Raw genomic sequence first — 11,695 nt, 5'->3', positions numbered from 1 at the left:
ACACTCAAATTGGGCAGGATTCCATCTAACTGGTTTTACAAAAGCTTCACTTGTTGGTCTGTCATTGCAATTCTGGAGGTAGGTTCTGCCTCAAGCATGACTGGATTGGGCTTGACCACATTACAACCAAGGTCTCCTTCATTTTACAACTTTGTTTTGAAGGAGCTGCTTCTGTGTGGTGGTTCTTGGTAGCTCAATCTCAGGTTCCGTTTCTTCTAGTTCAGCATCATTCCATGGGAAAACCATTTTTTTCCCCCTGGGATTCTAATGGGCTTTCTGGGACAGAGTCGTCTTAGACCCAGTACGCATTGTGGGTGCATCCCTGAGCCATACACTACCGTATCGGGGACACAGCAGCGTGACTGGCCTGACTTGCATTACATCCCTCCTACCCACAGGCCCTGCTAAGACTACATGGACTTGAGTCCCTCATCCCCAGGCTCAGTGGGGACTAGGGGCCTGAGAACCTCCCAAGGGACCAGGTTGGTGATGCGGTTACATTTCTCTTACCCATGATGGTCTATGGTGCTGCAAGGATATCAGCTGACTTGTTCGCATGTCAAAGCAACATGGTCTGGAGCAGGAACAGTGGGCTGGAGTCAGGAGACCCAGGACCTGGTGTGTGTGTGATGCCACTATCTGTAGCCTTGGTCAGGTTACTTCTGTCTCAGCCTCTGGATCAACTGCAAAATAAGGGACAATTGGTCGAGTGGTTCCCTAACTGTTTCAGAGACAGTGCTATGGGTGCGTAAGGGGGGTTTAGAAGGGCTATGTGGTTAAACAAGTTTGGGAAATTCCACACTAAAGGTAACAGGAGCCTATGTTGCAGGGCTTCTCTGAGGCTTGATTATGCTGATGTGTGTTATAAGCCTCTAGGAGTGGATACTGTGAGCAGCACTTCCTGTATTGGGCTTGTTTGGCTACATGTAGTGCTCAAATTGCATTCTCTGGGGCACAATGGGAAGTGCTGGACTAGACCAGTGATAGCAACAGAGTTCCCAGGGCTCTAGTCTGAAGTCTAGGGAAGTCTCTTAAGCTTTTTTCAGTATTTAAAAAAAAACCCATGGGAGGGGTGCCTGGGTAGCGCAGTCGTTAAGCATCTGCCTTTGGCTCAGGGCATGATCCCAGCGTTCTGGGATTGAGCCCCACATCAGGCTCCTCCGCTAGGAGCCTGCTTCTCCCACTCCCCCTGCTTGTGTTCCCTCTCTCGCTGGCTGTCTCTATCTCTGTCAAATAAATAAATAAAATCTTTAAAAATATATAAATAAATAAATAAATAAATAAACAAACAAATGGGAAAGAAGACATGATCTTATCAATTGATGAAAAAAACTTGCCAAAATTGAACATTTATTCATGATAAAAGCTCTCAGCAAGCTAGAAATAAGAGGGTAACTTCCTCAACTTGGTAAATAACATCTACAAAAAACCCAACAGCTAACATATACAATGGTGTAAAAGACCAGGTGCTTTGCCCTGAGATCAGAACAAGGAAAGGATATCCACTCTCACCACTCCTATTCAACATACTGGAAATCCTAGTCAGCACAATAAGATGAGGCAAGAAGAAGGAAATAAAATTAAATGTACAGAGTGAAAAGAAAATTGTCCCTATTTGTTAATTTGATAACCTATAAATTATCAAAATCCCATGGAGATTTTGAAAATCCCAAGGAATCTACAAAAAAGCCTAGAACTAAATGAGTTCATCAGGTCATAGGTACAAGATGAATATACAAAAATTAATTGTATTCTATATAGTAGCAATGAAAAATGAAAATCAAAATTTAAAACTATATAATCACTGAAAAACCTAACAAAACATTATGAGATTTGTGTGTTGAAAATTAATAAACACTGGATGAAAGAAATCAAAGACCTACCTAAAAGGAGAAACGTGTCATGTTCTAGGGTTAGAAGACTCAGCAACAGGTAAAGATGAGATTACTTCCCATTTTGATCTATGGGTTTAATGCAATTCCTATCAAAATTCTGGCAAAGTTTTTTTTTTTTAGAGGACATTTTTCAAAATTTAAATGAAAAGGAAAAGAAACAAGTAGCTAAGATAACTTTGAAAAGCAAGAATAAAGCGAGAAGAATCACCATACCTGATTTCAGGAGTTGCTGTACATCTGCATTAAGACAACATGGCACAAGGACAGACAAGTAGATCAATGGAACAGAAGGAAGATCCCAGAAACAGACCTGCACAAGGATGGCCAGCTATTTTTGAGCATTCAATGAAGGACAGGCTTTTCAGTAAATAATACTGGAGTAGTTGGACATCCATAAAAAAATTAAAAAGAATCTTAAGTCACAATACAAAAATGAACTCAAAATAGATCATAGATTTAAAGGCAAAACATAAAACTGGAAAACTTTAAAAGAAAACAAGTAAAAATCTTCACTAGGACTTGGAGCTAGGTGAAGAGATCTTAGACATGACACTGAAAGCAATCCATAAAAGAGAAAAAGTGATAAATTAGATTTCACCAGAAATTAAAAGCTTAATTTGCAAGTCACATATGTGAGAAATGACTCATGTCAGATAAATAAAGAACTCTCAAAACTCAACAAAAGACAGTCCAATTAGAATATGGGCAAAAGACACGAACACGTTAAGCAAAGAGATATTTCATCTGTTCACCACCATAAGCTATTAGGGAAATGTAAATTCAACCAAATTCAATAATAAGACTATTACACACCTGTAAAAACAATGAAAAAAATAGTGACAATATCAAATTTTGGTGAGGATGCAGAGAAACTGGATTTCTCATACATTGCTGCCGGGAATATTAAACAGTACAGCCACTCAGGAATAGAGTCTGGCAGGTGTTTTTTGTTTGTTTTTTAACATTTATTTTGATACAATCTATCATAAGTCAACAGAGATTCCACTCTGACACTGAAGCAGCATCTGTGAAGAGCCCTGCACCATTCAACTGATGAGCATCTAAAGGATGCCCCATCTTTTATCCCAGCCACCGCACACACCTTCCATGTTGTTCCTGTCCATTAACTGCTTCCAAATCCAGATGACCAAATAGTTCTTTATCCCCTAAGTAAACTAAAAATGGTTGGTTCAGACATTCCAGGATCTGCACCCCTCTTAAATCCCAGGTAAATCATGACAGGAACAAGGCTCCAGTGGGTGGCAAATTGGCCACCCCTGAAAAGCTGCTGCAGCCTCTGCTTGGCCTCTTTGCTCAGCTTCACCATGGTGACAGCCTGGCAGTTTCCCCTAAAAAAACCCATATACTTACTAAATGACCCAACACTCCTGGGCATTTATCCCAGAAAAATGAAAACATGTCCACACAAAAACACGTACACAAATGTTCATAGCTGCTTTACTCGTAATCACCCCAAATGGGGAACAACCACATGTCCTTCAATGAGCAAATGGTTAAATTGTGATCCATCCAGATCACAGAATACTACTTAGAAATAAAAAGGAACAAACTAGGGGCTCCTGGCTGGCTCAGTCAGTGCAGTGTGCGACTCTTGATCTCAAGGTCATGAGTTCAAACCCCACATCTGGTGTAGAGCTCACGTTAAAAAAAAAAAAAAGGAACTAACTATTGATACGTGCAACAACTTAGATGGACCTCAAGGGAATTATGGTGAGTGAAAAAAGCCAATCACAAAGGTGACATATATATGTCAATATTATGAGAGATGGAGAATAGATTAGTGGTTGCCAGCCAGGGGTTAGGGATGGCGGAACAAGGGTGTGTGTGTGTGTGTGTGTGTGTGTGTGTGTGTGTGTGTGTGTGTGTGACTATAAAGGGGTAGCAGGGGTAATGGTTCTGTATCTTGATTATGGTGTGGTTAAATGAATTTATGTAAGTAATGAAATTGACAACTACAAACACAAACAGGTAGATGTAAAACTGGTGAAATCTGTGGATTATATCAATGTCAATTTTCTGGTTTTATGTAAGATGTTATTGGGTTATCTAAGGGTTACATAAGATCTTTTTGTAATATTTTTACAACTTCCTATAAATCTATATTTATTTCAAAATAAAAAGTAAAAAAAGAAAAAAAGCCTGTAGGAAATTGGATAAAAGCCAACATTATGAATCAGATTAAAATCCTATCATTTTTGTACTACACATAGACAATCCTAAAAAGTCAACCAAAAACTACTAAAAGTAATAAAAGAATTAAGTGGCAGGATACAAAATTAATGCCCAGAAATTGGCAGTGTTTCTATACACTAATAATGAAGTAGCAGAAAGAGGAATTTAAAAAACAATCCTATTGACAATTGCGCCAAAAAGAATAAAATACCTAGAAATAAACTTAACGAAAGAGGTAAAAGAACTATACTCTGAAAACTATAAAACACTAATGAAAGAAACTGAAGATGACATAAACAAATGAAAATCCATGCTCATGGATAGGAAGAATTAATATTGTTTAAAGAATTAATATTGTTAATATTCTTAAAATTTCCGTATTACCCAAAGCAAGCTACAGATTCAGTGCAATCCCTATCAAAATACCAACAGCATTTTTCAAAAAACTAGCATTTTGACGGGGTGCCTGGGTGGCTCAGTCATTAAGCGTCTGCCTTCGGCTCAGGGCGTGATCCCAGAGGGTCCTGGGATCGAGCCCCACATCGGGCTCCCTGCTCCACTGGGAAGCCTGCTTCTTCCTCTCCCACTCCCCCTGCTGTGTTCCCTCTCTCACTGGCTGTCTCTCTGTCAAATAAATAAATAAAATCTTAAAAAAAAAACACCTAGCATCTTGAGAAAGAAGAACAAAGCTGGCACTATCATAATACCAGATTTCAAGACATACTACAAAGCTGCAGTAATGAAAACAGGATGGCACTGACACAAAAATAGACACATAGATCAAAGGAACAGAATAGACACCCAGACATAAACCCACAATTATATGGTCAATTAGTCTATGACAAAGGAGGCAAGAATACACAATAGGAAAAAGACACTCTCTTTAATAAATGGTATTGGGAAAACTGGACAGCTACATGTAAAAGTATGCAACTAGACCACTTTTTAACACCATGCACAAAAATAAACTTGAAATGGATTCAAGACCTAAAAATGAGACCTAAAACCATAAAAATCCTAGAAGAGAGTACAGGCAGTAATGTCTCTGACATCAGCTGTAGCTACACTTTTCTAGATATGTCTCCTGAAGCAAGGGAAACAAAAGCAAAAACAAACTATCGAGACTACATCAAGATAAAAAGCTTCTGCACAGCAGAAGAAACCATCAACAAAACAAAAAGACAACCTACCGAATGGGAGAAGATATCTGCAAATGATATATCTGATAAGGGGTTAATTTCCAAAATATATAAAGAACTTATACAAATCACCAAAAAAACGAATCTGATTAAAAAAATGGGCAAAGGACCTGAACAGACATTTTTCCAAAGAAGACATACAGATAGGCAACAAACACATGAAAAGATGCTCAACTCAACATCACTAATCATCAAGGAAATGCAGATTAAAGTTACAATGAGGTATCTCCTTCCACCTGTCAGAATGGCTCAAATCAAAATAACAAGAAACAAGTATTGGCGAGGATGTGGAGAAAAAGCAACTGTTGGTGGGAATGTAATATAGTGTATAGCCAACTGTGGGAACCTAGAGGGACCTAGAAGGTATTATGCTAAGTGAAATAAGTCAGACTGAGAAAGACAAATACCATGATTCCACTCATAAGCAGAATCTAAAAAAAAATTATTAAACAAAAAGCAGAATCAGACCTATAAATACAGAGAACAAACTGATGGTTGCCATAAGGGAGGTGGGTGGGAGGATGAGCAAAATAGGTGAAGGGGAGAGGGAGATACAGGCTTCTAGTTATGGAATAAGTAAATCATGGGAATAAAAGGCACAGCATAGGGAATATAATCAATGATACTGTAACAGCGTTATGTGGTGACAGCAGCTACACTGTAGTGAACATAGCATAATATATAAACTTGTTAAATCACTAAGCTGTACACCTGAAATGAATATAATGTTGCACGTCAACTATACTCAAATAAAAAATAAATTTAAAAAAATTTTTTAAAAATCCTATCATCTTGGGACTCCTGGATGGCTCAGTTGGTAGAGCATGAGACTCTGGATCTCAGGGTCATGAGTTCAAGCCTCACTTTGGGCACAGAGCTTACTTAAAAATTAAATATTTTTTTAAATCCTATCATCTTTGGGCTGTAGTTCTGTTACTTAAAGATGTGGCAGTTGGATTGGGGTAGAAGGTCATTCTGGTTACTGTTCTATCAGAAGCTCTGCCTGCCAGCAACTACAATTATGCCTGGCCCATGGTAGCCATTTCTTGAAGAATGAATGAATGAATTGGCAGTAAAGTGTATCTTTAATAATAGTTGGTAGAATTGGTAACATCTCTCCAAGGGGTGCACACCACAGGTCCTTGGAGGGAGGAAGGTGGAGTTCCAGAACAGATACTTTCTCACCCCTTTGGCCCTAGTGCCTCAGAACCCTTTGAACTCAGCCTGTATACTGATGGGAAAGGCTTTCAGAATTCTTCTCTGGGCACAGAAGGTGTAAAAGGCTACATACTCTATAAGGGCAGTTGAACTGCCACTAAGTCCTCAGCACCTTGTAGGATGTGCTTTGCATGTTGTTTGTGCTAAACAAAGTCATTCAAAAGAACTGGCTGAGTGTTTTTGCCCAAAGCCACGCACTGTTCCAGGTAGTGGGGGACCTCCAGTGAATGAGACAAAGTTCCTGCCTCCAGGAAGCTGGCATTCCAGGAGAGACAGACAATATATAAGTAAAGAATAACTTCAAATTATCACAAGGGTCATGATAATGGAGTGGTCTCCCAGAGGAGGCGACATTGAGATCAGTGAGACCTGAATGATGAAAAGGAGCTAGTCAGGTCAAAAGCATTCCAGAAGGAGGGAAGAGAATGTGCATAGGCCCAGAACCAAGAGTGAGTGGGCTTTAAGAGCACAGGCTGAAGTGGAAGAGATGAGTTGAAGAGGAAAGAGGTCAGGGGCCAGGTCCCAGAGGGCCTTATAAACCATGGTGTTTCATTTGCTCTTCAGCTCCCTGAACTCGCGAGGCATGTATTATCTTTGGTTTCCATTTGGAGGAGCTGTGGTTCAGAGAGGCCCTGGGCTAGACCTAGGCCCAGGTAGAGAATGGGAAAATCAGGGTAACCTGGTAGTCTTTCCACTCTTGCATTCTTCAAGTCAGAGAACCCACTTCTGAAAAACCCTAACAGAGGTCTCCTTCAGTCTGTTTTCCCCCCTCCATGCTTCACTGCCACCTTACAACTTCCTGGGATGCAACAGGAAATGGAAGTCCTCTGTCCCTTATGGGATTCTTGGGGATGACAGCCACAGAAGGAGTCTTGTTTCTTCTTTTCCTTTTTTTATGAATGGGGAAACTGAAGTCAGACTGATTGCAGCCCTGAAGATAAACCCCCTTTGTCATTTCACTGGAAGATGGGTGATGTCAAAGAAATGGGGTTCCATACTTATCTTTCCCTCCTCTCACTTGCCTCTCCAGCTTCCCTATGGGAGGGGGTGGAGGCAGTAGAACTATTATCCCAATCTGGTCTCACTCTTGTCAGCCCCTGCGTCTCCCTCCTTCCTTCAAGTCAAACCAGGTTCTCATGGTTTCCCGTTTTTACCCCCGTTGTGCATGCTGTTCCCCCTGCTTGGAAGACCATTCACATTTCCCGAGTGCCCACCATGCTGCCGAGTTATCCCTCATGGGGTCCTTCTTCAATTTTCTTTACTGTAAAACTGTTACTACTCCCCTCATAGTTCCTGCTGAGGAAAGGGAGGCTCAGAGATGGGAGAGGCTTGCCAAAGATCCTGGGGCCAATACACAGTAGAGCTGGGATCAAAGGATCAAGCCCAGGTCCGTCTACCCACCCCTGCAGCCTTTGCCCTTCAACCACACTATTTTGTCTCAAATGCTTTAACTTTTCCTGGTAAGCACTCTCCTTTTCCAAAGTCCGGTTTGAAAGTCCCCTCCTCAAGTGAGCTCCCCAGATCCCTCCCTCAAGCCAGAGCAGGCCACACTTCTACTCTCCTTCCACAGCCCACCATGCAGATGGCTTTTCCCCACACGTCTCACCTGTTATGATCAATCCAGCTGGCTGCCCATGTCTCTACTTCACTAGACCAAGGGCCATCACAGTTACCACGTTCCCAGATCCTAGCAAAAGGGCATGGACACAGCAGGCATCAGTGAGGGTTTTCTCAACAGGGGATTGAGTAAGTGAACAAATGAGCTGCTGGGAGGGAAAGCATGTGGGAAGTTGACCCCAGTCCCAGGGCCCAGGTGTTTGCACAGGCCCTGCCCTCTCTTTCTTTCCAGAGTCCCAGCATAGTGAATTAACTGTTATCTGTCCCATATCCAATGATCTTTCTGTATGATGATGATCCCCGGCCTCCACAGTTCTGACAAGCTGGGGCAAACCCATTGGCCTCTGCTGTTATTTCAACCTCAGATCAAGTCTCTGACAGATAAGTGCACACTGGGAAAGCCCTCCGAACAAGAGGGCTCACTGCGGGTCAGTGCTCAACACAATGGCAGGTTGATCAGGCAGAAATTAGCCACATCTGAGCATGAATGGGTTTATTTTAACAAATGTATAAACATTTTATGTGACTTTAACCAAAGTATATCCAGGAAAAATAAAACTTGAAGCAAATATGCCGAAATATTAATAATCTGGGATAGTAGGAATGTGAATAAGGGTTATTTTCTCCTTTATACTTTTCTGCAATTTTTTAAAAGAAAAGGCCCTGCCATATATGGGGTGCAACTAAGCACAAAAACCCCAATCTACTTGCCAATTATGTTCCTCCCTCCCAAAGGTGAGAGTCCTGATATCCCAAGGGTGTCCTCTACCTCTGACAACACCCTCCCACCAACCCACCTTTCCTGAAACCTGGACCTCACCCTTTCTGAGATTTGCCTTTCAATTCTGGGACCTACCCCATAGTCTTTCAACACATCAGTTTTTTTCCCTTAAATTAGCTATAATGGGTTTCCTGTTTCTTACTTGCAACTAAATATCTCTGACATAGGCACCGAAAGGTAAGAGCTATCTGAAAAGCTCCAGGTGTATACAGTTACTATGTTCCTAAATTGGTATACCATGCTAATTATGATTTATATCTACTCTCCTTGCCAGTACCTGTGTTACAATAAAAGAGAGTCTTACAAATACGATTCTGGTCTTCCAGAGTCACGTGGTCTAGGCGCTGCCTGGCTGGCAATTAGAAGAGTTTGAGAAATTGACAGCGTATCTTTTAAACCATTTCTCTTGAGTGTCAGTTGTGTTAGTCTATCTCTAGGCAGGAAGTGCATGGTGTGTTTAGGGAACAATCAAGAGATCTGTAATGGCAGTGTGACCTGTGGAAGAACAGAAAAAACAAAGCTGTAAAGTTCTACAAGGGCCCAGAGTTGAAGTCCGCAACTTCCAGGCAGAGGAGCTGGACTTTCATCTGGGACAAAGGGAGTGCTGAAAACTGAATGCCCGCGCGTGACCTCTGCTCCCACCGTTCCTCCTAAGGCCAACCCTTCCACCACCCCAAGGGGCATCTTTCTATTATCCTTTCTCTGTGCATCTTCAAACTTTTTCTCTAAAACCTCAGCACTTTTAACATTTACACATAATGAAGTCTCTCCCACCTTACAACAAATAACTTTTCCTCATTCACAGCTCCTCTCTGGCTTGTTCTATTTCCTCCAATACCTTCCACGAACAAATTTCCTGAGAGCTGCCCATGCTTCATTCTCCCACTTCACCTCCCATTCATAACTTCTGCCTCCTGACACTGTACTCCACTGAAACAGCACATGTGAAGGTCCCAGTGACTGTTCCTAAATGCAGCTGTCAGAAACCTGGACATCATCCTCAATTTCTCACTCCATCACCCTCTGTATCTTATCAGCCTCCAGGTCCTCCCTGGTCATTGCGCTTTCTACCTAGTTCTCATTTCCATCATTAACACCTCACCATCCCCAAGCTATTCCTAATCCAAGACTCTATCGTATCACCTCTTAGTTCTGCCCCCTCCCGTCCAGTCTCCCCAATGACAGAACCAGCTTTCTAAAACCCAAATCTGATAATATCTCCCTTGCTTAAAGCCCCTCAATGGCCCTCAGGATAAAGTGTGATTCCCTAACCTAGTTCACATAATCTGACCCCCAATCTGTGGGCCAGAAACAAGGGGACACTTGCCTCTGTCTCGGGTACCAACTGGGGAACTTTTACATTTACAGAGATCTTGTAAGAGACCAATGAGCATGGTAATTAGGAGGTTACAGCTGACCATAAGAGATGGTCAGTGGGGATGGAAGTTCAATCAACAGGAGGTTAAGAAATAAGTGGAGGCTGGTTGTGCAAGCCATCTTGGCAGGAAAGGAGATAGGGTAGTAACTTGTAGGTAAGATTAAGGTTTTGCAAGGGAGGATATGCCGAACATTTTTAGATGGAACATGAAGAGAGATTCAAGTGATTGAAAAGGGGATAGTTGTTAAAAAAGATCTTTGCAATGACAACACAAATGGAAGACTGAGCACACACTGATGGCAGGAGTGTAAAAAACTGTTCTGGACTACAATTTGGAAATCAATCATTAAAAAAAGCAAAATTTCCATCCTTTTGTGACTCACTAACTTTACCTCTAGGATTTTTTTTTTCCCCTGAGAAAACAAGCATGGATGTGTACATTTAGTGCTACATGGATGTTTATCGATCTGTACTTAGAAAAGAAAAAAAAAAGTTGAACAACCTAAAATGTCATAAGAGGATTTTGATCAGTTTATAGTTTATGGCACATCCATTCAGTGAAATGCTGCATAGTCATTTAAAAAAATACAGAAGTTGTGAAATTGAGATAATACAGTATTTACAATGCCATCCCATTTTTGTAGAAAAAAAAGTTTTTATATGCAAAGTCTGGAAAGACATACATTGGAATATTAACAATAGATACCTCTGGACAATGTGGTATTATGAAGTTTTTTTATTGTTTCTTCATACTTCCTAAAGTTTCCTGTCATGAATAGGAATACCTGAATAAAGAAAACAATTTATGGGGTGCCTGGCTGGCTCTGTCAGCTTAGTGACTCTTGATCTCGGGGTCGTGAGTTCAAGCCCTATGTTGGGTGTAGAGATTACTTAATTAAAAAAAAAAAAACAAAACAGGACCGCCTGGGTGGTTCAGTGGGCTAAGCATCCAACTCTTCATTTCGGCTCAGCTCACGGTCTCAAGATCATGAGATCAAGCCCTGCATCAGGCTCTATGCTGGGTGTGGAGCCTGCTTACGATTCGCTCCCTCCCTCTTCCCTTCCCTCCTCTACCCCAACTCATGCGCTCTAAAAAAACCAAAAACAATTTATAAAATCACACACACACACACACACACACACACACACACACACACACAGAGTGAGTCCATTCATATGAAGTTTAAGAACAAGCAAAATTTCTATGGAAAAAGAAGCCAGAATAGTGGTTATCTCTGAGGAGCTACAGACTGGGAAGACACACAAGGTAACTTTCTGGGGTGATTAAATATACTGCGTCTTGTTTTTGGTGTACACATAAAGGTAAAATGTTATCAAGCTGTGGATTTAAGATTCGGGCATTTTACTGCGTGTAAATTATATCTCCTTCAAAAGAAAATACACCCACAAGACA

The 11,695-nt window shown here is 41.2% G+C and overlaps 1 protein-coding gene and 1 non-coding gene across 2 annotated transcripts; one reads left to right on the top strand and one right to left on the bottom strand.

The window, feature by feature from the left end:
* Positions 1–1,808: 1,808 nt before the first annotated feature.
* Positions 1,809–3,950, bottom strand: LOC113264128 (mitochondrial import receptor subunit TOM7 homolog). The gene has a single exon (XM_044388594.3). The coding sequence runs from the start codon at positions 3,289–3,291 to the stop codon at positions 3,055–3,057; it is 237 nt and encodes a 78-aa protein (XP_044244529.1). The 5' UTR covers positions 3,292–3,950; the 3' UTR covers positions 1,809–3,054.
* Positions 3,951–6,086: 2,136 nt separating this feature from the next.
* Positions 6,087–6,159, top strand: TRNAQ-CUG (transfer RNA glutamine (anticodon CUG)). The gene has a single exon. It is a non-coding gene; the product is annotated as a tRNA-Gln (tRNA).
* The last annotated feature ends 5,536 nt before the right edge of the window (positions 6,160–11,695 follow it).

This window comes from Ursus arctos, unplaced genomic scaffold (assembly GCF_023065955.2).
Source record: "Ursus arctos isolate Adak ecotype North America unplaced genomic scaffold, UrsArc2.0 scaffold_15, whole genome shotgun sequence".
Lineage (NCBI taxonomy): Eukaryota > Metazoa > Chordata > Mammalia > Carnivora > Ursidae > Ursus > Ursus arctos.
The sequence above is the reverse complement of the archived record's forward strand: the minus strand, read 5'-3'. Positions and strand labels throughout refer to the sequence as shown.

Bases quoted from the DNA above. Each gene is read 5' to 3' on its own strand.
- LOC113264128 (XM_044388594.3), bottom strand. From the start codon at position 3,291: ATGCCCAGGAGTGTTGGGTCATTTAGTAAGTATATGGGTTTTTTTAGG.